Genomic DNA, 24,973 nt, shown 5'->3' with positions numbered 1-24,973 from the left:
TATGACCTTTGTGTTCGTATGACATAAAATCTTTACATGAAATCTTGAATATTTTAACCTAATTAGCGGTCATTAGGTCAGAGATTCCGCCCGGACCTTATCATTGGTCGGACAACAACCATTACTGCTTTGTTTTTGTACTACCCGTTTTTGTAAATTCTCACGTCCTGTGCAGGGATTGGATACTCCAAACTACGAACCAATCATTCTCCGAATAGTTACATCGTACTACCCAATCCGAGCGCAAGGAGGCGGGACGTGTCGGAATACGAGTCGGAAAACAAACGGAAGCGTAAACTGCTAGCTAGAACCCAAGACAGCAATACCAAGCTAGCTATCAAAGTTTATGCAGCTCCTCACGTCCGCCTCAGAGATTTGTTTACTGATTACTACATTTTTGTTATTTTTCTCAGCAAGATGGGGGTTCCGAAGTTTTACCGATGGATTTCAGAGCGATATCCATGTCTGAGTGAAGTTGTGAAAGAGCACCAGGTTTGTGTTTATAAATGCTAGTTAGCTTTAGCACTAGCAGCCGGCTAACACTCCCCCTCACTCAGGGTTGTTCATTTTAACATTTCAGTACGTTATTAGTGATTCATTTGGGTTTGAAATAAATCTCTACGTGATGTGAAAGGAATCTAAATTCGACGGGGTCACATTTGGATTTTTAATTTCCAGCGCTTTCGCTTCTCAGCCAAGTCAACAGTGAGGAATTCTGGTACAGTCCTGAATTGGTCTCTGGCACAGTTGTAGGGCACTAGATTGGGAGCAAAGGGAATTATTCAATGTCGTGAACGAGTGCCCTTAATTAGGGAGGAGGGAAGGATTTGGGATTCGGTTCATGTGAGGTGTAATTTGTAGGTTTGAGGTGTAATTTGTCATCATTAAAGCTCTTGTATTACCTCTATAGCTACCGAAATATAAAAACATTCATCATTTTTATAAATATTATTTAATAAACATTCATACACACATAGTTTCATCCAAAATCTACAAGTTTTATTTGTATTTACTGAAGTGATAAAAATGTATTTTGTGTTTTATTGAGATGAAAGAAAACAGAGGCATGATAAAACGAGCTTTATAATATTTCAATTGTTAAATTATTTTCGAGAACGCCGCGATAACTGTTTGGTGTGCAGAAATTCTGGCCCCCGTGTTAAAATGCGAAAAAGTCAAATTCGACAATTTGATAGTCCTCTGATAATAATGTTCGGTTATTAATACATATTTTAAATAAAGTTTTTAACCATGGTGTTGTGAATCAGTCCAATTTTTTTATTTTTTTTTTCCTTTTCAGTCCTTCAGTTCTGAAGCTTTAAACGTCATCGGTCTTGCGATAATAATCAGGATTTAACACCGTCCTCGTCGGAGACGGGTCCAGCCCTGTCGTTTGTGATTAAAACAGAATTAAAACTTCTTTCCTTTGACAGATCCCGGAGTTTGATAATCTGTACCTGGACATGAACGGGATCATCCACCAGTGCTCGCACCCCAACGACGAGGACGTGCACTTCCGCATCACCGAGGAGAAGATCTTCGCCGACATCTTCCACTACCTCGAAGTGCTCTTTCGCATCATCAAGCCCAGGAAGGTGTTCTTCATGGCCGTGGACGGAGTCGCACCGAGGGCCAAAATGAACCAGCAGCGTGGCAGAAGATTCAGGTACGAACCCGAGGCTAAGTGTTCTACGCGTCTAACAGGAAGTCGTTTGGTGTTCTGGAGTACGTTAACGAGCTCGTTAGGAAGGTGACGATTAGTGATGGCTTAGACACCTGGATAGTTCAGGTTCAGAAGGAACACTCGTGTATAAGGAACATTTCCACGGGACTACGTCCCAAACCACTGCGGTAGGTCACATAAGGTCACGTGCTGTTCTCTTTTCTTTCAGATCAGCGAAGGAAGCAGAGGAAAAGATAAAGAAGGCTCTGGAGAAGGGCGAGGTTTTACCCACCGAGGCCCGCTTCGACTCCAACTGCATCACGCCCGGTTCGTCTTGCAGCTTTCACCCAATAAAAACAACTTAATGCATCCTTTTACTCCATTAAAAAAGCTAAATCCTTTCAATAGTATTTTTCAATAATTGTAATAATAATTGTTTGCTGTAATTAATTATTTCAAATTAATTTTTATAATTGCGTTTATAATAATTCAATAATTATCATTATTAATTAATAAAATTAATTACCTCACAATATATTGCGCAAATCCTGCTTTAAAAAATATATATATTTTTTTGCAACATCCTATTTATTTAAAAACAAATCACAGTGTTGTAAACGTATAAAGTTAAGGTATAAGTAATATAATTTATTAATGTTATTAAATAAATCTATTTAGCAATTGAGCTAATTTATAAGCATTAACTGTTTACAGGGTATACTTTATTATTATATTATATAATCAAACATTTAGTTCTATAATTGTATGCACTGTACGTTGTAATTATATTTATTAAATGCTGATAATATTTTGGAAGTCCTGGTCAGACGGCTGTTTTTGTTAAGCGCTGTTAAAGTGCTGAGATTAAATGAAATGAAAGTGTATTTAGTAATAAACGTATGGTCGTGAAATCAGACTGAAATATCACAGTTTATTGTTGTTGTTTTTTCAAGGACGGCACGTAAACGTCCTGGAGTTTCCTTTTGTCTGAGCCGTAATGTTTGTTTGTTTGTTTGTTTGTTGTTTCTCTGTAGGTACGGAGTTCATGGCGCGGCTTCACGAGCAGCTGAAATACTTTGTGCAGAAAAAGCTGTCCACAGACCGAATGTGGCAGGGAGTGCGGGTGTATCTGTCCGGTCACGAGGTGAGCAGAGCGACCCCACACACACACACACACACACACACACACACACACACACACACACACACACACACTAATAGCTCACACTCAAATCACCGTACATCCCTAAATATAACTAATGTGTCTAATCTAGCACGCTATATGTGGAGCCTTCACTTTAATGACGTATGATGGTGAGAGAACTTGACTTTCCAGGTTACCATGACAACTGGCTCCTGTTTAGGCTTCTATCCCAAACTGCTATACTGTTATAATGCTAAACACACACACACACACACACACGCATACACACACATGCACGGAGTGTAATCCACCCATGATACAGATGTGATTTCTTCAGAACACAAAAATCTACATATAGTCCTAGATCGGGTAAATGTCCGATCTGCTTTTTTGACGTTTGGTTTAAACCTATCCGATTCAAACGAGCAGTTAAAGAGGCCAATAACGTAATGTTAAATATAGTAAAGCTAACAGTGGGTGTGGTTTCCGTCGCTGCGACTCGGTTAAATAAGATCACAGACGTGTTGTGTAAACATTAATACACTGTACTGTGTAAATGTCGTGTGTGGTTTTTTTTTATTGTTTTTTTTTAATGCGCATTAAACGTATGTTTTTTTTTTTTTTTTTGGTCAACAGACTCCAGGAGAAGGTGAGCACAAGATCATGGAGTTCATTCGGTCCGAGCTCGCCAAACCGGGCCACGATCCGAACACACGACACTGCCTGTACGGCCTGGACGCTGACCTGGTGTGTATCCTCTGTGGGTGTGTGTGTGTTTGTGGGGGAGGGGGGTCGGGGGTGTGTGTGTGTGTGTGTGTGTGTGTGTGTGTGTGTGTCTGTCTATACTCGAATCTCTTTCTCTCGGTCTCTGTAGATAATGCTGGGGCTGACGAGTCACGAGCCTCATTTCTCTCTGCTCAGAGAGGAGGTACGCTTCGGGGGGAAAAAGAATCAGAAGAGGTTTGTTTTGTCCTGGGGATGGAGAGATCTGTGTGTGTCTGTGTGTCTGTGTGTCTGTGTGTCTGTGTCTGTGTCTGTGTGTCTGTGTCTGTGTCTGTGTCTGTGTGTCTGTGTGTCTGTGTGTTAGAGTTTAACTGGTTCCACTGGTTTATTTCTGCAGAATAACAGCTCCAGAGGAGACAACGTTCCACCTGCTCCATCTTTCCCTCATGAGGGAGTACATCGATTACGAGTTCTCTCCTCTGAGGGTCAGCATCGCTACACACACACACACACACACACACACACACACACAGCCGAGCACATTACCACTGGACAAAGAGACCTGATGTTTTGTAATCATGCTGTAAGTGTACCTCTGGGTTGTGATGTGTGTGTGTGTGTGTGTGTCTCAGGAGCGGATCTCCTTCCCGTATGATGTGGAGCGGATTATAGACGACTGGATCCTGATGGGCTTCCTGGTGGGAAACGACTTCATCCCCCACCTGCCTCACCTGCACATTAACCAGGACGCCCTGCCCCTGCTCTACAGAACATACATCACCGTCCTGCCCACACTCGGGGGTCAGACATGCTTAAATACACACTACTGCTCAAAAGTTTACACACACTCATTCTTTATTTTTATTTTTTTCCCCTACATTTTAGAATAATAAAGTCATCAAAACTCTGGAGTAACACAAACGGAACTATGGGAATTATGTTGTGATAAATAATCCAAAATAAATCTAAATAATTGAGTATTTTAGCATCTTCAGAGTAGACGCCCTTTTTGCCGAGAATTTCCAGAAATGTTTTCTTGTTGTTGTTTACTTTTTTCTTGGCGTTTTCTCGACTGATTTCTTGAGGAATTTCCCTGAGATGATTTTAAACAGTATTAAAGGAGTTCACACCGACGCTGCACACCCATCTCCTGCTTTACGGAATATTTCACTCCGAGTCGTCCGTTTAAATTTAAAAAAATTTAAATGTTTTTTTGTAAATATAAAACATTAGTTTTCTAATAAAAGAAACGAATACGTCGGCAGGATTATATTTTTGTCTGCAACACCGATTTCACACATTTAATCACACACCTTCAGATCAAAAGCTTTTTAACATCATGAGAAACATTTCAGTCTCCGAACTTTTGACCCGTAGTGCGAGTGCGTGAGTGCGAGTGCGTGAGTGAGAGACAGTATGTGTGTAAATTTAAATGTGTGTGTGTTTGATTTCTCTCTCTGTGTTCATTAGGATACCTGAATGAAAACGGTCACCTAAACCTGGCTCACTTCGAGAAGTATCTCAAGAAGCTGGCAGAGGTGTGTGTGTGTGTGTGTGTGTGTGTGTGTGTGTGTACATCCTGTAATTGCAGTCCTTCAGTTCTTCACATGACTTTATGCTGAACAGTGGAAGTCCACATGTTTATACAGTAATGATTACTGATCTCTGATTGGATGTTACTGGAGTTGATAATAATAAACGTAATAAAGGAGCAGAGTGATTTATACTGAACTCTTTCTCTGTATTTATACTGAACTCTTTCTCTGTATTTATACTGAACTCTTTCTCTGCACACGGTGTTTAAACGAGCTCCGTTTTGTTTTTTTTCCTTCTCCCTGACGTCCAGTTTGACCGCGAGCACTTCAGCGAGGTGTTTGTGGACCTGAAGTGGTTTGAGAGCAAAGTGGGGAACAAATACGTGAACGAAGCGGCCGGTCTCGCCGCCGAGGAGGAGCAGGGCAGACAGGGCAGGCGGAACAAGGTGAGGGGGTGGCAACTAAAAATACACAAAATAATACTCCGAGCTTGGGTTTTCAGAGGAAATGAAATGTTCTGCTTTGTTTTCAGCCTTTTAAAGACTCTCTCAGTCTGGCAGCTTTGGATGGAGACAAAGACTTACCCTGTTCTACAGGAAGAGGTACACACACACACACACACGCACGCACACACACAGAGTTATCACTATTCTCACATTTCTGCCTCTTTCCCACAATGCAACAGGAGGCGCCGAGGAGGACGGCGAGGACGAGGACATGTTCGAGACGGAGTTCCGGCAGTATAAGAGAACGTACTACATGACCAAGATGGATGTAGAGGTGGTCTCAGAGTGAGTGGATGGCTTCTCTTCTTTTCTTTTTTTCAATTCAATTTAATTTTATTTGTATAGCGCTTTTTACAATAGACATTGTCTCAAAGCAGCTTTACAGAAATATATAACCACAGGATACAGATATTAAAAGTGAGAATTTATACCAATTGAGCAAGCCGGTGGCGACGGTGGTGAGGAAAAACTCCCTAAGATGTTAAGAGGAAGAAACCTTGAGAGGAACCCGACTCAGAAGGGAACCCGTCCTCATCTGGGTCACAACGGATAGTGTGAAAAAGTTCATTACGGATTTATATGAAGTCTGTATGGCCTTAGAAGCAGCCGTAGTCCCAGCAATCTGGAATTGGAGTAGATGAGAGCTCCATCCAGAGGCAGGACATCCGAAACGGATCAGGCAGGTCCGGAGAGCAGAGAGGATCAGGATCTCTAGTATCTCCATAAAATCGTGTGAGGCTCGACAGAAGGAGAGAGGGAGAGAAGAGACTGTTAGGACTGTGCTTAGCGTAACAGAAAGTCTAGTCAGGGTAGGCTTGAGTAAACAAATAATTTTAAGCCTGGACTTAAACACTGAGACTGTGTCTGAGTCCCAAACACTAATTGGAAGACTTTTCCATAACTGTGGGGCTCTATAAGAGAAAGCTCTCCCCCCTGCTGTAGCCTTCGCTATTCGAGGTACCAACAAATAGCCTGCATCTTTTGATCTAAGTAGGCGTGGCGGATCATAGAAAACCAAGAGGTCACTTAGATACTGTGGCGTGAGACCGTTTAGTGCTTTATAGGTTAATAATAGTATTTTATACCATAGTATCTTCTCTTTCTTTACAAAAAAAAGATCTTTTAAAGGAATGATTTGTGACATCACCAATCTGTTTTTTCACTAACGTGGTATGCTAACAGATTAGCTGAGGTTTAGTAGATAATAGATTTAGTAGATAACATGAAACCTGGTAAGATGGGGTTGAAACGTGTCGTGTTTTTCTGTCTGTCTGGTTTGCAGTGAGTTCTTGGCCGGTCAGGCTCGCTGCTATGTGGAGGGAATCCAGTGGATCCTGCATTATTACTACCACGGAGTTCAGTCCTGGAGCTGGTGAGGAAACTGTTCAGCAGTGACTGTATACCCCCTCTCCCTCTCTCTCTCTCTCTCTCTCTCTCTCTCTCTCTCTCTCTCTCTGTGTATAATGAAGGACATTTAAGGCGTGACTCTGTGTGTACAGGTATTACCCGTATCACTACGCACCTTTCCTCTCTGACGTGAGGAACATCGCTCACCTCACATTGACCTTTGACCTGGGAAAACCCTTCATGCCCTTTGAACAGCTGCTGGGTGTTTTACCTTCAGCTAGCAAAGAGCTGCTGCCTGAATGCTACCAGGTAACTAACACACACACACACACACACACACACAGAGGTGACCTTGTTAATAATAATGTATTTTATGTGTATAAAAAAAACAAACTGAAAAGCAAATAGATGTTCAGACAGACAGGTGAATAGACAGACAGGCAGACCGAGAAATAGACAGGCAGACTGGGGTATAGACAGGCAGACAGACAGACAGACTGGGGAATAGACTGACAGACAGACTGGGGAATAGACTGACAGACAGACTGGGGAATAGACTGACAGACAGACTGGGGAATAGACTGACAGACAGACTGGGGAATAGACTGACAGACAGACTGGGGAATAGACAGACAGACAGGCAGACGGAGGAATAGAGAAGGTGAAGGAGAAATAAACAGTATAAAAGACACAGATTTGTCCTCAGAAATAAATATATGTATGTGTGTGTTTGCGCGTGTGTGTTTGCGCGCGTCAGCACCTGATGACGTCTCCGAGCTCTCCGATTATCGAGTATTACCCCGTGGATTTTAAGACAGACCTGAACGGGAAGCAGCAGGAGTGGGAGGCCGTCGTCCTCATCCCCTTCATCGACGAGGTTGGACACTTTCACACACCTGTGCATCTAATACACACTCGCCTGCATCAAGCTCCGCCTTATGGTGTGTGTGTGTGTTTCAGGAACGGTTGCTGGAAGCCATGGCCCTTTACACAGACTGTCTGAGTAAATCGGAGCGAGGGAGGAACAGGCACACTGAGTGTGCAGTGTACTACTACGACAAAGAGCTCGACTTCACACTCGCATCACCACTGCCTGAGGTTTTCCCCAACGTCACACACTGCCACGCCAGGTACACACACACACCTGATTACTAACTTAATAATACATTCAGATTGAAGGGACAAATTCTGACTCTGTTTGTGTGTGTGTAGGTCAATGCCTGTGCCCATGGACGCTTGGCGAGTGTCTCTGGACGGCGTTGGACACCGAATCGATCGGAGCGCGCTGTATTTCTGCGGCTTTCCCACCTTACAGCACATCCACCATAAAGTAAATATCACTCACATCGCTACGGTTATTATGTTATTATTTTTATTATTTTTTAAATTATTATTATTGTAATGACTATCACAAATTTAACAACATCACAGCATTAGAAAGTAAATTTATCTTCACATAAACTTTAAAGCGGTCAGACTGAATAACTTCCTGCTCGTTTTTGTCAGTTCTATAAGAAGAAGAGCGGCGTGGTCGTGTTCCAGCAGAGCAGCCGAGGAGAAAACATGATGCTGGAGATTTTAGCCGGCCAGCAGGGGGAGCCGGTACGCACGCTTTCTTATTTAAATACAAACAAAAACGAGTTAAGCGTAAAGTGTGTGTGTGTGTGAGATTTTACTTAGTGTGTGTGTGTTTAGGTTTTGGAGGACGTCGCAGCGCTCGTGTTGGGGAAGTCTGTGTTTGTAAACTGGCCGCACCTGGAGGAGGCGTGCGTGGTCGCCGTGTCGGACGGAGAAGCAAAGTAAGTTCACCTGAACGGTGGGCGGGGTTATTTCATCTCTCATGAATATTATAATATGATGGTTCTATCTCTCAGGTTTTTCCTGGAGGAGGCCGGAGGAGTGCTGAAGCCGTACGAGGACACGCCTCCTCCCGTTAAAGTGGTGTATCTGAGCGACAAAGAGCAGAAGGACTGGGTTAAAGAGGTGCAGGGCATCACTGAGCAGTAAGAGCCTCCTCGTGTAGTCCGTTATCGCTTCTATAGCGACAGCTCGTTCACGTAAACAGCGAAATAATCATCGAAGTAAGGAGACGTGTATGTAATGTTTATGGAAGGAGTCTCCAGTGTCAGCGCTGTGTAACAGACAGAGGTAAAGCTGTAACTTGAAGTTTTCCCACATCTTCAGGACAGAGTTTACACTTCTGTGTGGTTTCTATGGTAACACGACCAGCTGCGTTTCTGTTTTTTGTTTTATTAACGTAAAGAGAAGGAATAAAGAGGGAGAACAGAGAGGGGGGGAACAGAGAGAGGGATGGTGAGGGAACGAGTGTTCATAGCTGCTATAACTAAGCTATGTTCTTTAATAGACTAATTTTAATTGCTATGTATTTCACTATAACAGCAGAATTATCCCTCCATACATAAATAAATAAATGAATGAATGACTGGTGTAGCATTTGCGGCCGTGTCCTGCTCCTGTACACTAACTCCATCTCTCTGCCTGTTTGCAGTCACAGTAAGCGTAAAGGTGTGGTGATAAACGAGACGTCGATGCTGCTCTACGCTCGGCTCCTCACAGGCAGGAAGTACGTCATCTCCCCGACCGGTCAGGTCCGTCTGGAGAAACAGTGGGCCAAACAGATCCTGCCCTTCGCTTACCAAACCATCGTTAAGGTACTTCTAACGACCGGCGGCGGTCTGGCCCGAAAACCCGACTGTTACAGAAGCGTTTTTCTTTATTATCCTCCAAATAAATTGATTTACAAATCTCTTGACGCTTTTTATCATTTAAAACTGAAACGAATCCACGTTAGTGTCTATGCGTGCTGTACACTGCGGGCCAAAAGTTTGTGGACACTCGGCTGACGTATTCTCATGATCTTAAAACGCTTTTGATCTGAAGGTGTGTGATTAAACGTGTGAAACCGGTGTCGTAGACAAAAATACAATCGTGCCGACGTATTAATTTCTTCCATTAGAAAACTAAAATCTTTTTTTTTTTTTTTTTAAACGGACGACTCGGAGGGAAATATTCCTAAAAGCAGCGTCGGTGTGAACGCCTTTAATACTGTTTAAAATCATCTCAGGGAAATTCCTCAAGAAATCACCAAGAATACATTTCTGGAACATTCTAGGCAAAAAGGTCTTCACAGTCTACTTTGAAGATGCTAAAATACTAAATTATTTAGATTTATTTAGGTTTTTTTTTTTATCACAAAGCTCTGTTTTGCGTACCGACCTTCTGGATTTTGTAGATTAGTGAATACTTTTGAATGTAAGGTCAGTTTTCAGTTTGAGATGCGGCTCATGACGGCAGTCAAGACGACGGCGGAGACAGAGAACTAGCCAGCATGCAAACAATGGCTCTCGCGTAGCAGCTACTTCAAGTATAACCCAGCCTTTAGAGTAATAATAATAGTAAGTTGGCAAATGTAACTCATGAAAGTAGCAATTCCACAAATATTGGTTTTATGTTGTAATTCTGATTAAAATCAGGTTTTTAACTCCGTTTATTAAAGTCTCAGTAACGGTCTTCTGTTTGCTCTCTTCAGGACATCAAGGCCTTCGATTCGTCCTCGTCTCGGTTCAAAACGCTGGAGGAGCTTTTCCCGGTCTCCACCACCGTGTTCATGGTGGGAAACCCGTATTACGGAGCGATGGGAGAGGTGAGCGTCCCTCAGATCGTTACATTCACTCAGGTGTTTGGGTTTTTTTAAATAGGTGATCAGTTTTTTTCTTCCTTGAATGTTTTTGTTTAGGTGCAGGATTCGAGCGACGTCCTCGGCGAGGGACGTGTGCGTGTGGTGTTCACTGTGCCGTGCGAACCTCACCTCGATGCCTTAATTCAGAACCAGCATGTCAGTCCGGCTTTTACCGTTTATTACAACATATTCATTCAGTATTTTAATAGCTCAGACTCTGAAGCCACCCCTATTCAAGAGGCGTACTTTCCTTAACTCTTTCTTTTATATCTTGTTGATTTGTTTTGCCGTGTGTTTATTCAGCATCTAAAATGAATACAGTAATTAGATGTTTGAGTAGATAATAACGAGCACTCTGGTAATAAATACTAAAACCTTTGCTCTCCTCGGGTTTCTCTTACTCAGAAATACTCCATAAAGTACAGTCCCGGCTACGTCCTGGCCTCACGCCTCGGCATCACCAGCTACCTGGTCTCCAGGTTCTCCGGAAGCATCTTCATCGGAAGAGGATCCAAGAAGAAGTCAGTGCAGCTCGTATTCGCGTTATAATTCACCTACAGACCATCTCGCCTTACGATCAGTAGCGTCCTGCTTATAAGCACTGTAACCTTGTTATAGACTTTATTTATTTTATTTATACGTTTAAAGTAATAGCTCGCTTCAAGAAAATGCAACCATCAGAAGTAACAACAATTAATTAATTAATCAATCAATCAATCAATTAATTAATTAATTACGATGATTGATTACAGATTTTTAATTTAAGGGATATTTGTCCTGATATCAGAGAGCTTAGATTTGGGTTAAGAAATATTTTAAAAAAAAACGCTGTTTATATAAATACGTCATGTCATTAATAAAGCAAGTGTTAGTTAATTAGTTAAACACATCGTTAATTAATAATTATTATTTATTGTAGCATAATATATTATAGCATTATAACATTAATTAATGTGTGTGAGAGAAATTATAATAATATTAATTTAGAGTATTTATAGTATATATTATAATAGATTACATTTATTTTAAGTATAAATAAATGTGTAAATATAACAAATTGTAATAATTAACTGCTCGTTGATTAATTAACGATTTAGTTGATACGTCAATACATTATTGATTAAATGGTACAATTTACAACTTTAATATTAGAATAAACATTTTATTCATTGAGTTAATTATTACTCAAGCCACGATGATCTTAATTAATGAGACGTATGAATATAATTTGACATAATAATAATTGTTATTATAGTTTAGAATATTTTCGATTCTGTGTCATTAGGGTTTTATAAGTTATAGAAGTGAGTAGGTTTTGAATGAAAGTTTTTCGATGGCACAATATTTATTTAATGCTCAATCTCGTTACATTCTAGACTTATCGACTGTGTACAACCATTTGGTCAGGTTGTTATTGTTTTATTTATTTTCTCTCTCTCTGTGTGTGTGCGTGTGTGTGTGTGTGTCGCTCAGTCCTCACGGTGAGCAGAGAGCCAACGTGGGTCTGAATCTGAAGTTCAACAAGAAGAACGAGGAGGTTCCGGGCTACACCAAGAGAACGGAGAAGGAGTGGCTGTACTCGGCCGGTGTGGAGGAACTGCTAGCCGAGTATCTGGAGCGCTTCTCCGAGGTGTTCGACTACGTTTCCAGGAACAGCCATGACGATTTGTTTTACGAGGACGATATCTGGCCAGGCGATGACGAGAACGGGTACATCTCTCTCTCTCTCTCACACACACACACACACACACGCACCCACCCGTGTGCACACACACCCTAAACACCACCCTGTCGTGTACCTGCATGTGTCCACACTCGGTGAAGTGCGTACGTGAAGTTGATATTCATCAGCATTAGAACACAGCACTATATAACGCTGATATAAACACGGCGATTCAAACAAGTCGATCAGTATAGAAACACATCTGCTGTAATCATCTCTCTCTCTCTCTCTCTCTCTCTCAGAGCTGAGAAGGTTCAGGAAATCACTGCCTGGTTGAAGATGCATCCCGTTAGCTCCTCCTCCCGAGCGTCATGTGACCTCCAGATTCTGGACGGAGGCATTGTGGGCAAGATTGAGGAAGAGCTGGAGAAAGCTAAGGTGATCACACACACACACACACACACACACACACACACACACACACACACACACACACACTGAACACAGTGATGGTAAAGTTCTTATTTCTTTCCCATAAACACACACCACCACATTTTAAAAGATGACGGTATAAGAAAATGAATTCATTTCTGTGATAAAGAAGTGATGGAGATTTTCACTATTTTTTTTACTCTCTTTTACTTAGTGTTTACTTTTTTACTTCTTTTCACTTTTATTTCACTATTATTTTTATTGATATGAATTATTATAATATGTTTAATTATCTGCTTTTTTAATTTTTATATATATGAATGCTAGATTGTATAAATTATATATTAATTGAAGTACTTGAAAGGTTTATATATTTTTTTTATTTTACAGGCAAAGAAGAGCAACAAGAAAGTGCGTGTCACAGTGAAGCCTCACCTGCTGTTCCGGGTGAGCGCGCACTTCCCTTAAAAAAAAAAAACCCTTAAATGACCACTGCAAGTTACTTAAACGCTTCACACAGTCCACTTCCTGTTCCGTGCTTTAAGAAAAATAAATGTAACTGCTGCAGTGTAAGAGGAATAAAACATTCAGGACGTGCTGTTAGAGGGAAATAATCACAATCCAGTGTTTATGACCTCATTATATGGTTTACATTCCAGCCTCTGGAGCAGCAGCATGGTGTAGTTCCTGACCCCGATGCCGATTATCACCTGTTTGACCGCGTCATCAACGTCAGGGAGAATTTCTCTGTTCCGCTCGGCCTCAGAGGAACCATCATCGGCATCAAAGGAGGTACGGCACGCCCTCGTATTTACTTCCTGAAATTATAGACCGACGACCCAGAAGGGTTTTAAAGGTGAGGGCAGGGCGATATGATGACGTAACACCGATATCATGATGTGTATTAAAGCTTCAAGCAGCGTTTTCGGGGGCCAAGCACCCAGACTCGGTGAGCCGCACGTTCACAGACACACTAAATTTCTTGCATAAGAAATGACAGGAAAGCCGAGCCGTGATTATAAGCCAAGGGATTCAAGAACGATTTGTAGTTCCACGCATTTGCCAGTCTGTTATGGGAGAACGGTTCTGAATACCAGTGTTCCTTTAATCATTTTTGTTTAGACCGATCTCAAGATGATGTGAGCCAAATTTGAAGCAGAAATGGCACTCGGATGGAAGCGTTTTCGGCATGTTATTGCAACTGCCATGAAATTTGTTGCATAGCCTCATGACACGGTCCTGCAGATGCCTACCAAGATTTGAGTCCGTGTGCAAAGTCGCTGCCTCACTTCCTGTTTGGCAGCTTGCCATCTGATTCGTCAGCCCAATACAGACAAACCGTTTGGAATATCAGCTGAAGATGACGTGTGACGTTTGGTTGTGATTGGACAAAATTTGTAGGAGGAGTAGCGATAAAACAGTTTTTGGAAGATGGTGGAAAATTTAATTAGGCACAAATTAACGTCATAAGGTACATCGAACCCGTCTCGACCCAGGGAATCCAGCAGTGCCTGGCTTTTACTTTTTGGACACGCGTTTGGTTCAAAAGTTACGGCCGTTAAGGTACATCCATATTAGGAGACGGTGGCGCTAAAGCGTCAGCAGCACTTGACCCATGGTCAGAATGCTCCTTAGACCCTCCCCAATCAGTCTGCCAAATTGCACAACTTCTTACGAGACGGTTCTACGGGCTGCCCTAGACGCCCTAGCCAGGAGAAGAAAAGGTAGAAAACAGTAGGGTTCGGTGCTCGGCCCCCGAATTCGATCACTTTTCTGAGATATCGTAGGTATTGTGATATCTTTTTAGAATAAAAAAAAAATTGCAATAGCAAACTCAACTAATTTTTATTAAGTTTTGAATCTTTTTACAGATTTAAAAGAAATTTCCTCCTCTTCAGTTTTAATTGATTTTTGTACACCTTAAATAATATTATTGTTATTATTATTATTATTATTATTATTATTATCACGAAGCTAATTATTGAATGGCTTGTTTTTAAGCGCACTGCTGTTTCCTGGCAGTCGTCTTTATTAGGAATATGATGCATAATCACGTACTGTAGAAACGTCTTGAAATATGGTGACGTGATCGTTTCGTCACATCGCCCCGCCCTAGTGATGTCATCAGGTGTGGGTCGCTGTCTGGCTGTGGTGTTTATTTTCTCTCTGTACAGCTGATTGGGATTACGTCTGTAATTACTGGCTGTATTATTTACATTACGTGTTTACATACGGTGTTTGATGTTGATTGTTGTTTTTTAAATCTTGTTTTTATATTATTAATTTATTCGTCTGTATGTTTGTGCGGTGGTGTTTTCCGTCCTTTATCAGCTGAGCGAGAGGCTGAAGTTCTGTACGAGGTTCTGTTTGATGAGGAGTTTGCAGGAGGGCTCACCATCAGGTAACACACACACGTACAAACACACACTCACCCCCACACACTACAGTACACAGTAATAAGAGTAACTGTACCTATAATGCCTCTTATAAGGTTATTGTAAAGGGTGATTTAACTGCAACCAAATTACTGTGTCTGTCTCTGTCTGTGTCTGTGTGTCTGTGTGTGTGTGTGTGTGTGTGTGTGTGTGTGTGTGTGTGTGTGTGTGTGTGTGTAGGTGTTCTCCAGGTCGAGGTTACAGACTTCCTCCTTGTGCCTTAATCAATCTGAGCCACGGAAACCGTCAGGAGCAAAACCCTCACAAACTCACTGCCATCGTCAAACCACAGCCTTCCTCCTCCTCCTCCTCCTCACCGCACACACACAAACACCAGCTGGACGGCCTGAACCACTCGCCACGCTCGCCGTTTAAACCTACACAGGTAACACACACACACACACACACAGACACACACACACACAGGGTTCAGAATCATATCATAACCTCACCGTCTATGGTACAGTGACGTTTAAGGAAGGGATAACATATGTATATGGAATAACTTATGATTCAAATTGCACTATGTGTGTGTGTGTGTGTGTGTGTGTGTGTGTGTTTTGAGCAGCAGAACAGCAGGCAGGGTCTCAGAGCCGACACTCAGGGAAACAGAAACGCTCCTCAAAAAGTCCTGAACCAAAAAACACCACACAAGGTAAAGAGCTCGAGCGACCTGTTACTGTATATCTGTATGTCTGTAAGGAGTGTGTGTGTGAGGATATAAAGGAGTGTGTGTGTGTGTGTGTGTGTGTGTGTGTGTGTGTTAGGGCTCAGCGAATAAGGAGGAGGAGTTCAGTTACGTGTGGCAGTCTCTTCAATTTCCAGCACTGCCTCAGAAACCACCAGCTCACTGGCAAAACCATGTAAGTGTGTGTGTGTGTGTGTGGTGTTTATTAATGTGTCCCAGGTTAATAAAGTCCGAGCGGCGCAGCAGAAACAGAAGAGCGACACTTCACCCAGCACGTCTTCTCATTCCATCATTATACTGATTTAGAGTTATTTATTAGCATGACTATGTAGTCGGTTGCCACGGAGACCACAGATCGTCATGAACAGCTTAGCGAACCTCTTTAACATCGATTCGGTTTTTAATTTATTTTTTATTAAAGGTTTTGTACGGAAAGTGCTTTTACAGTTTGTGAATTTGACTTTTTTTTTTTAATTACCTTGACTCAGATTCGGCTTCGACTGTAATCGATATTTATATAAATTCTCGTAACAGCGAGTTATAACGAAACCGTCCTCATCTTTCAGATCCGATGTAACGCTGTAGAGAATAACGAAGCCCCCGCGTTTATTTTTATACCTGTTTCCCCCAGGGTCAGGGCGCCAATATCAGATTACTGAAGAGGAACGAAGATTTAAATGATACTTCTCCACAGAAGCCTTCCAACAAGGTGAGAGTGTGTGTGAGTGTGTGTGAGACCTACAGCACTGTTCAAAAGTCTTATACACCCTTCATTTATTTATTTATCTATCTATCTATTTATTTATTTTTACTACAAACTTTGTTCTAGATGTTTATTTTATGACTTTTTTAGATTTTTTGGAAGTCTATGTAACCCGCTTACATCAGTTCGCTGTTTAAACGGCGGACGAGTCACATGACCGTGAAAACCCCGTCTGTGTCCGTGTCGGTCTCATATGGGTTGAGCATGTGCGTGCGCCGGAGAGGTCGTGAACTCTTTTATGAACGTTTGCAGGTGACTCCAGAGTTTCAGGATCTCCTCGCCAATCTGAAAATCTCGAAGGAAGCGGAAGCTCCGATAACCTCTCCGGTTAAGGAGGGCGAGGACGAGGCGGAGAAGCCGCTGTCTCCTCAGTCCTTCGCCATGGTGAGCTCACCACAGCAAAACCTTCAAGAAATAATCCTAAAATCACTTTACATCCTGTTCTTCATAACTTATTGTTTGTAATACTTACTTATTTTTATTTTTACTTATTATTACTTATTTTTAAAGTAGTTTTGTTTAGTTTTCCCCAGAAACTTTGTATTTTTAAACGTATAATCGCTTATATATGATGCATTTTATTTTCTTCATCATCCTCTTATAAAAGCGTATAGATTTGAATTGTAATATATGCAATTAAATAAATAATAAATAATTCAGTTTGTTTTGAGTATTGGTTAAGAATTAAGTAATTTACCTGTGTGTGTGTGTGTGCGCGTGCGCCCTGAGCAGATGGGAACCATGATGCTGAAGGAGATGTTGAAGATTGACAGTTCGGCAACCGCATGCCCCGCCCCTGACTCCGCCCCTCTTAACGCATCACAGGATTCCTCCAATCCCGGAGCTCAGCAGCAGAACAGGAGACGCTGCTCTAAAAAACTGGGTGAATAAAATATATTTAAGCACATCTGGATAGCGGTTTATTTTTGGGGGATTCTCAGCACAATAAAAATGAAACGGTGGAACGAGTCTGGGAGGATTTTGAATTTGTTCCTGATGTTCACCTTCCAGCGGCGAGGATGAACTCGGCTCAGGGCGACTCTCCCGCTCCGCCTCTCCTGCCCTGCATGGCCACGGAGCTGAGCCGAGTGTGTGTGGGGCTGAACATGGGGCCGCCCGAGTTCACCTTCCTACGCAACAGACAGGTCGGTGTTTTACACACACGCACACACACACGCGCGCACACACACACACACACACACACACTTTCATATACCTGTCCTGTTTGGTGTGAAATAAAACAATGCTGTCAGAACCTGGCAAACTTCAATCCAGCTTTCTCCTGTTCTCTGTATATTTACATTCTCTCTCTGTGTGTGTGTGTGTGTGTGTGTGTCTCAGGGTCTGATGGTGTGTCAGGTGAAACTGTCTAACGGTCTCCTGCTTCACGGTCCTCAGAGTCAGTCTGAAACTGAAGCCAAAGAGAAAGCAGCACTGTTCACTCTGCAGCGCCTGGTAATGTCTCACACCACACCTGTCTGTCTCTCTGTCTGTCTGTTCACTCTGCAGCACCTGGTAATGTCTCACACCACACCTGTCTGTCTCTCTGTCTGTCTCTCTGTCTATCTGTTCACTCTGCAGCGCCTGGTAATGTCTCACACCACACCTGTCTGTCTCTCTGTCTGTCTCTCTGTCTGTCTGTTCACTCTGCAGCGCCTGGTAATGTCTCACACCACACCTGTCTGTCTCTCTGTCTGTCTCTCTGTCTGTCTGTTCACTCTGCAGCGCCTGGTAATGTCTCACACCACACCTGTCTGTCTCTCTGTCTGTCTGTTCACTCTGCAGTGCCTGGTAATGTCTCACACCACACCTGTCTGTCTCTCTGTCTGTCTCTCTGTCTGTCTGTTCACTCTGCAGCGCCTGGTAATGTCTCACACCACACCTGTCTGTCTCTCTGTCTGTCTCTCTGTCTGTCTGTTCACTCTGCAGCGCCTGGTAATGTCTCACACCACACCTGTCTGTCTCTCTGTCTGTCTGTTCACTCTGCAGCGCCTGGTAATGTCTCACACCACACCTGTCTGTCTCTCTGTCTGTCTGTTCACTCTGCAGTCCTGGTAATGTCTCACTCCACACCTGTCTGTCTGTCTCTCTTTCTCTCTGTCTGTCTGTCTCTCTGTCTGTCTGTCTGTTCACTCACACCACACCTGTCTGTCTGTCTTTTCATCTTTCTTTCCATTTTCATATTATGACTCTGTGAAAAGCTCTAAATGTATTCGTTCAAGCAAGAGAGTGTCTCATGCACAATATTTGCCTGAAAATCACACACACACACACACACACACACACACACACACACACACACACACAGAGAAAGAGAAAGGTGTGTGTATATAATAATGTGCCGTTGTGCTGCTCTGTTGCAGAACTCAGTTGGCTCGTTTCCTCTCGCTCCTCCTCCTCTGTTCCCTGGAATGCAGCCCATGCGGCCGATCGCTCCTCATCCTCAGGTGTTCACACAGCCTGCAGGTGAGAGTTCAGGAGCATCACATTCCTCCTCCTTTTACTCTCTAACCGCTTTTCAGAACTGTTATTTATTCACTCGGACTCTGTTTACCCAAACAGACGCTAGTTCAGTGGAACCTTAATTTATCCAAATTAGCCACGCTCAACAGAAAAGCTGCAATTCTTCACTTTAATCCGATATTCAGAAACGCAGAGCTCTTCATTTTTGCGTTTTTATGCCGAGCGACTGAGAAAAGAAAAGTTTTTCTGCCTTTATCTTTTTGCTCAAACGCGAGTTGTTTGAGTCTGACTGCGCCTGTTTTTAATTGGTTCTCAGTGCCGCGTGTTATTCACGTCATGTTTGTTGTAATTGTCATGCCACTAGGGCTCGCTGGTAAGGGATTTTTTGTCTGATTATGACTACTTTAGAAAAATGAAGGTTAAACAAATGAATGAAGAAGAACAGAGATGTATGTAAGTAAGGGCTAACACAAATCACAGGCAGGTAAAAAGGCAAACAGTGGGCGAAGCTGCTGTTAGAGGATGATAAAATCTTCTCAGCTAAAATGATGTTAATATTTGAATGCACACTGAATTTCTTTACTTGTGGATGAATAAGGAACATCTGTGAAACTCTTGTGGCTGTAAATGACATTTTGTGCCTTTTGTTGTGTCCTAAGGGTGTATAAACTTTTACACATGCCCTTAACTCTAGTTCATCAAATGAATTCCTTTGATCTTAACACGTCACACTGATTGGCGTTTTTAATTGTACAAGAAATCTAATTTCAGCATGTTTGATTCAGATCCTCTCACCTGAGCGTTTGTTCCCCGCAGGTGGTCTTTTGATGCCGCGTCAAGGTTACGCCCCTCTGCCGTGGGGGGTTCAGTTCCCCCCACAGGGGCAGCCGTTTTTTGGCGGGACGTTCCCCGGAGCCCGAGTGCCTCCGCCCCCGGCCCACGTCGGATCTCACAACCAGTTCGTCCCTCTACAGGCAAGAAACAAACACCTACAGCGACACACCCGCTTTTACACCGCAGCGCCTCCGAGTTCTGGATTCTGATTGGTCAGATTTATTGGTGTCGATTACTTCTCGATAACAGCGGCTCTGACAGTAGCGCAGGTTTATATTAACGCGCTCGCTCTTATGCGTTATCGTTTCCGTAGCAACGGCTCGTCCACTGGGACGTGAGGTTTTCTGTAAGGAGAAACGTGTTCATTTAACGTTTATGGAAGGAGTCTCCGCTCTCAGCGCTTTGTAACGAGTGAGAACAGGAACTAACTCCTTTCACAGACGTTCCACAACGTTAAATGTAACTATAAACGGATAAAAAGTACGACGTGTAGATAAATAAAGACGTGTAATTGTCGGCGAATTGCTGTGATGTAAAAGGAATAAAACACCTGGGGGACGTAGTAAACGCTTTTTTTTTGCGCGTATTTGTTCACTTGATCAGATTTTCAGTAAATCTATTTTTATATATTTTTCTATTTTTGTTTGTGCCAGGTGACTAAGAAACGAGTTACGGGTCGGAAGAACCAGGAAGCGAGGCCGGACTTTGGGAACGCCGCTCGACCCGAAAACGCTGAAGCCTCCCACCTTGCATCTACAGAGACCTGCTCCGCCCACAAAACCCCTCCACCAATCAGCACGCAGGATCCCGAAAGCCTGCACAAGCAACCTCCTAAACAGTCACATGCCCCAGGCTCCGCCTCCAAACGCAAACAAAGGAAGCTGGCGGTGAACTTCGATGCCGCCAAAGTGACGGACTGAAGTGCGAAGGAGTTCCGCCCCTTCCTCCAGCTATTTTTTATTTTTTTCCCGGGTTTTACGGTCGATATTTTTTAAATATAATTATGCAGTATTGGAAGGGGGGGGTGTTCGGGATACGGTGAAGAACTTGACTGATAGATCTAATCATGTATTACATCATGCTTTTCCCCATTGGTGAGAGAATATAATTTCTTTTAAACTTTAATCCACTTTAATCTCAGCAGCTGAATGATCTTCGCGACTCGCTCTCGTCCGGCTTTAAATTGCGCTTTTATTTGGATTTATTCAGCTTCTTCTTTTTTTTTTTTTTTTCCAGCTCTGTGTTTTTAATATTCCTTGAATATTTGAAGAGTTATTTTTGTAATCACAGCACACTAAAAACAAATTTGATTCTCCCGTTTGATTTGTTTTTAATCCGCAATCCCTACACGTACGGCTACGATCCTGCAGTTACAGACAATCAGACCGGATTTTTCAGAAAACCGCCGTTCCTCACCACGTCCCTGAAACTCCGATAAGTCCGAACTTGTAACGGTGGAGAAGACGGCGTGTAGAAGAGCGCGAGAAGTTACGTGTCTGCTTCCGTCGACTTCTTGCTCAACGAGACTGAGATTCGTCAATAGATTGCTCAGCCAATCAGGAGAGAGACCGGATGGAGACGCATGTTTGGGGGTGGGGGGGGGACGAACACGGAGGACAAAATGGTGGACACGAATACGAGGAGATTTATGACTAAATGTTTTCGTGGCCAATATTCCAGTTTTATTCAAGCTGCTTTTTTTCCGTCGTATCAAAAAAAAAGGAAAGAAAAAAATACACCGAGTGTAAAAGGAGCCTTAAAACACTCGCTGTTTGGCCTGTTGTTGTTGTTGTTATTATTATTATTATTATTATACACACCTTATTCGATCTCATTTATACACTAACGTGAGGCGGAACCTGGGCCTCAGATCATTTCCACGTCTTGATTCACTTCCTCCGCTTGGACATCGACTCTCCTCTTAATCCTGATTCTCTGCGTCACTCGTCTTCAGCGTCTTCTACACTCTCATCGTTCACGTCTAGATTTCTCCCCGTCTTTTCCTTTCATATTCCACACTTTACACATTCTCTCTTTCCCTCTCTGGCCGTAAGCGGACATTTTGGATGTGAATTCAGTGCAGTTTCCAAAAAAAAAAAAATTCTAATTCATGTTCTCTCTCTGTAAAGGAGAACAGAGATCCGGTTGGGTTTTTAAAAATGAAGTTTTTGTATTTGAATTTTATCTCCTTTGTTTCCTTTTCTTTTTTTAAAAAAAAAAAAAGAAAGAAAGAAAACAGGTCTCTCTTACCAGCAGCTCTGTACACTGTAGGATTTATTTTTTGGGGATGCGCCACACCTCTAGCATCTGTTTTTAACGTCGACTGGAAAGTGCGTCCGTGCGCCGAGTCATTTTGAAATGACCTTCAACCAAATTCACAGAACAATTCAACTGTGGCTCCCGGATTGGGAAGTGCTGTATATAGATCTTTAATAAACAACTTTTGTTATCATATTTTTTTCTCTTATTTTTTTGGGGGGGTTTTTTTACAACCTGTAAAACAACATGGAGCTACACTGATCTTATTTTATTATTACATTTTTCAATCAGCTCTACTTACAGCTCAAATAATATCGGGACTTTGGTATAGAGGGTGCCAATACTTATATTTATACATAGCAACCGATGGGCTTCAGCCAGTAAATGAGGACCTACTGGATGTTCCTAATGAAATGGCAACTCTATTAATGGCTTATGAACATTGTTGTAAACTGAGTTTTTAATGTTTACCTTCTAAATGTTTAAACCCTGATTAACATTAATGTTGCATTAGTAAACCGTTTTATTCCTTTAAAATGCTTGAACGTTACAGCCTTTAGCAGCCTTTAGTCTTATAAAAAAAATGTTTTTAATAAAAATTAACACTGATGCAGCTCATTTACAGCCCCTGCCCAAAGCACAGTTAGGAAGCAGCACAAAATATCCAAGCCTGAAACGGAGCTCCGCCCCTTCGAGAGAGCGCGAGAGAAACGGAGCTCCGCCCCTTTGAGAGAGCGCGAGAGAAGCGGAGCTCCGCCCCTTTGAGAGAGCGCGAGAGAAGCGGAGCTCCGCCCCTTTGAGAGAGCGCGAGAGAAGCGGAGCTCCGCCCCTTTGAGAGAGCGCGAGAGAAGCGGAGCTCCGCCCCTTTGAGAGAGCGCGAGAGAAGCGGAGCTCCGCCCCTTTGAGAGTGTGAGTGAAATATCAGATTAAATTGTAGTTTCTCAGAACACGTGTGATGCAGATACTTTTAATAATTCCTTCGTTTCTGTTGGCTGGATTTCTGATCGTAGTCGTTTAGATGCTCGTGCTCCTACTGGAACTTCTGAGTCTATCCAGCAGACGTTCCCTCCACACACGTCTATGAAGCGTTGATGAAATTAGACAACAAGAAATCAGATGGAACTGGAACTGATCAGATTGAGCTCTATTTCTTAAGAATTGCAGCAAATATCGTGGCAGAGCTTATCGCATATATATATATATATATATATATATATATATATATATATATATATATATATATAATATAATATAAGTTTAACTTCTAACGTTATGCCTAGAATGTGGAAATCGGCAATGGTTGTCCCTTTATTAAAGAGTGGAGATCCCTCTGATCCAAATCATTATCACCAGATCTCCAAACTGCCGGTCTTAGATAAAGAATATTAATCTTTCCTAAACAATCAAATAAAGCAATTCTTATCTGATAATAATCTCCTTAATGTCGCTCCATCAGGCTTTAGATCGGGCCGCGGTACCGTTACAGCAGCCATGTTAGTCACAAATCATGTGATCAGTTCTTCATAGGAAACAGTCTTGTGCAGCGTTATATGTTGATCTTTCAAAAGCATTAGATTCTGTCGATCACAGACTGAAGCATGTAGGTCTTAGAGGTTGCTTTAAAGTGGTTTGAGAACCGTCTTTCTGAACGAACTCAGTCGTATATATGATTATATATATATTATATATTATATATGCATTCAGCTGCATCCTCACTCGGAACACTGGACGCTGTCCGTCACGCTGCTCTGCACTTTGCTTGTTGTGCGAGTGTCGTACTCGTCACTGTATCTTATATGAATCGTTAGCTTGGTCCTTCAATCACAGGAGATAACTGCATATGTTTTTATTCATTGCCATGACGCGTGTAGGTCAGTTACCGTCCCGTGTTTCTAATCTTTTAACTTTTAATCTTTAAACTAAGTCACCGCACGAGATCTGCAACTCAAATTCGGCTGAAAGTCCCAGGGGTACCTTCAGAATTCGGTAAGACAGCTTTCCGTTTTTTATGCTCCGTGGGTATGGAATGAAATTGCCAAATGTGATCAACTTGGATATCCCTCCCTCTTTGAGAACTTTTAAAGGTGTTTTGCAGACTGCATTAAAGGAAGTGTCATTGTTTTTATTGATCGCTTTTTATACATTGACTGTATGGGGGTTTTTTTGTTGTTGTTTTGTTTTTAATATATGTACTTGTAGTATTTGCTGTTGAATTTTACTGTGAAACTTAAATGTGCTGCCGTCTTGATCAGGATTTCAGAGACTGTATTATCTCAATGGAACCTTCCTGCTTAAATAAAGCGGGGGAATAAATAAAGTACATCTATGCACAGGATGACTAACTAATGTAAACCTCTATTGATCGGCTTTGAATCATATAAATGATCAAATGACAAGCTTTTTGAGAGAGAGAGAGAGAGAGAGAGAAGAGAGGGATGACTGTTTATAGCTGCTATAATGTAAGTGAGAACAGGATCTAACTTGTTTACCACGAGGACGTGCTCCTGCTCCATCACACCGCCCTGTTGTGGATGATTTTCCAATAAAAGTGTTTTATTCCTCATATATCCTACTAGCTAATGATCAGAAGACAGTCCTAAAGTCCATGAGCTGTCATGTAGGTGTAGTAGCTGCTCATAAAACCAGATTTAAACAGATTTTATTCCCTTCAGTGTGTGAGGTGGATGAAAAATATCTGCTGCCATCTAGCGGTCAAAATGAACATTTTCAGCATGCATGTTCTCCAGCTGTGAGAAGGATAAAAAAAAAAAACCAACCTTTTATTTATTTATTTATTTATTTATTTATTACAACTGAC

At 42.2% G+C, this 24,973-nt stretch overlaps 1 protein-coding gene across 1 annotated transcript; it reads left to right on the top strand.

The window, feature by feature from the left end:
* The first annotated feature begins 329 nt into the window (after positions 1 to 329).
* xrn1 (5'-3' exoribonuclease 1) lies at positions 330 to 23,330 on the top strand. The gene is made up of 40 exons (XM_053651680.1): positions 330 to 492; positions 1,434 to 1,666; positions 1,893 to 1,990; positions 2,698 to 2,807; positions 3,444 to 3,554; positions 3,682 to 3,767; positions 3,928 to 4,015; positions 4,163 to 4,331; positions 5,001 to 5,068; positions 5,377 to 5,511; positions 5,598 to 5,667; positions 5,751 to 5,856; positions 6,854 to 6,943; positions 7,071 to 7,227; positions 7,676 to 7,795; positions 7,879 to 8,048; positions 8,131 to 8,248; positions 8,425 to 8,520; positions 8,614 to 8,717; positions 8,793 to 8,921; positions 9,428 to 9,590; positions 10,469 to 10,582; positions 10,676 to 10,774; positions 11,024 to 11,139; positions 12,092 to 12,328; positions 12,584 to 12,719; positions 13,104 to 13,160; positions 13,373 to 13,505; positions 15,045 to 15,114; positions 15,329 to 15,533; positions 15,717 to 15,803; positions 15,916 to 16,011; positions 16,468 to 16,545; positions 16,852 to 16,983; positions 17,332 to 17,482; positions 17,611 to 17,744; positions 17,941 to 18,054; positions 18,963 to 19,065; positions 19,879 to 20,036; positions 20,550 to 23,330. The coding sequence occupies exons 1-40, from the start codon at positions 418 to 420 to the stop codon at positions 20,814 to 20,816; spliced, it is 4,983 nt and encodes a 1,660-aa protein (XP_053507655.1). The 5' UTR covers positions 330 to 417; the 3' UTR covers positions 20,817 to 23,330.
* The last annotated feature ends 1,643 nt before the right edge of the window (positions 23,331 to 24,973 follow it).

The sequence above is a fragment of the Ictalurus furcatus genome, chromosome 20 (assembly GCF_023375685.1).
Source record: "Ictalurus furcatus strain D&B chromosome 20, Billie_1.0, whole genome shotgun sequence".
Taxonomy (NCBI): Eukaryota; Metazoa; Chordata; class Actinopteri; order Siluriformes; family Ictaluridae; genus Ictalurus; species Ictalurus furcatus.
The sequence above is the reverse complement of the archived record's forward strand: the minus strand, read 5'-3'. Positions and strand labels throughout refer to the sequence as shown.

What these genes read in the sequence shown, in the direction of transcription:
- xrn1 (XM_053651680.1), top strand. Translation starts at nt 418, where the DNA reads ATGGGGGTTCCGAAGTTTTACCGATGGATTTCAGAGCGATATCCATGT. An exon ending in ACCCTGTTCTACAGGAAGAG is followed by an intron (nt 5,668 to 5,750) that starts GTACACACACAC and finishes ACAATGCAACAG; the next exon opens with GAGGCGCCGAGGAGGACGGC. An exon ending in CCAGGCGATGACGAGAACGG is followed by an intron (nt 12,329 to 12,583) that starts GTACATCTCTCT and finishes TCTCTCTCTCAG; the next exon opens with AGCTGAGAAGGTTCAGGAAA.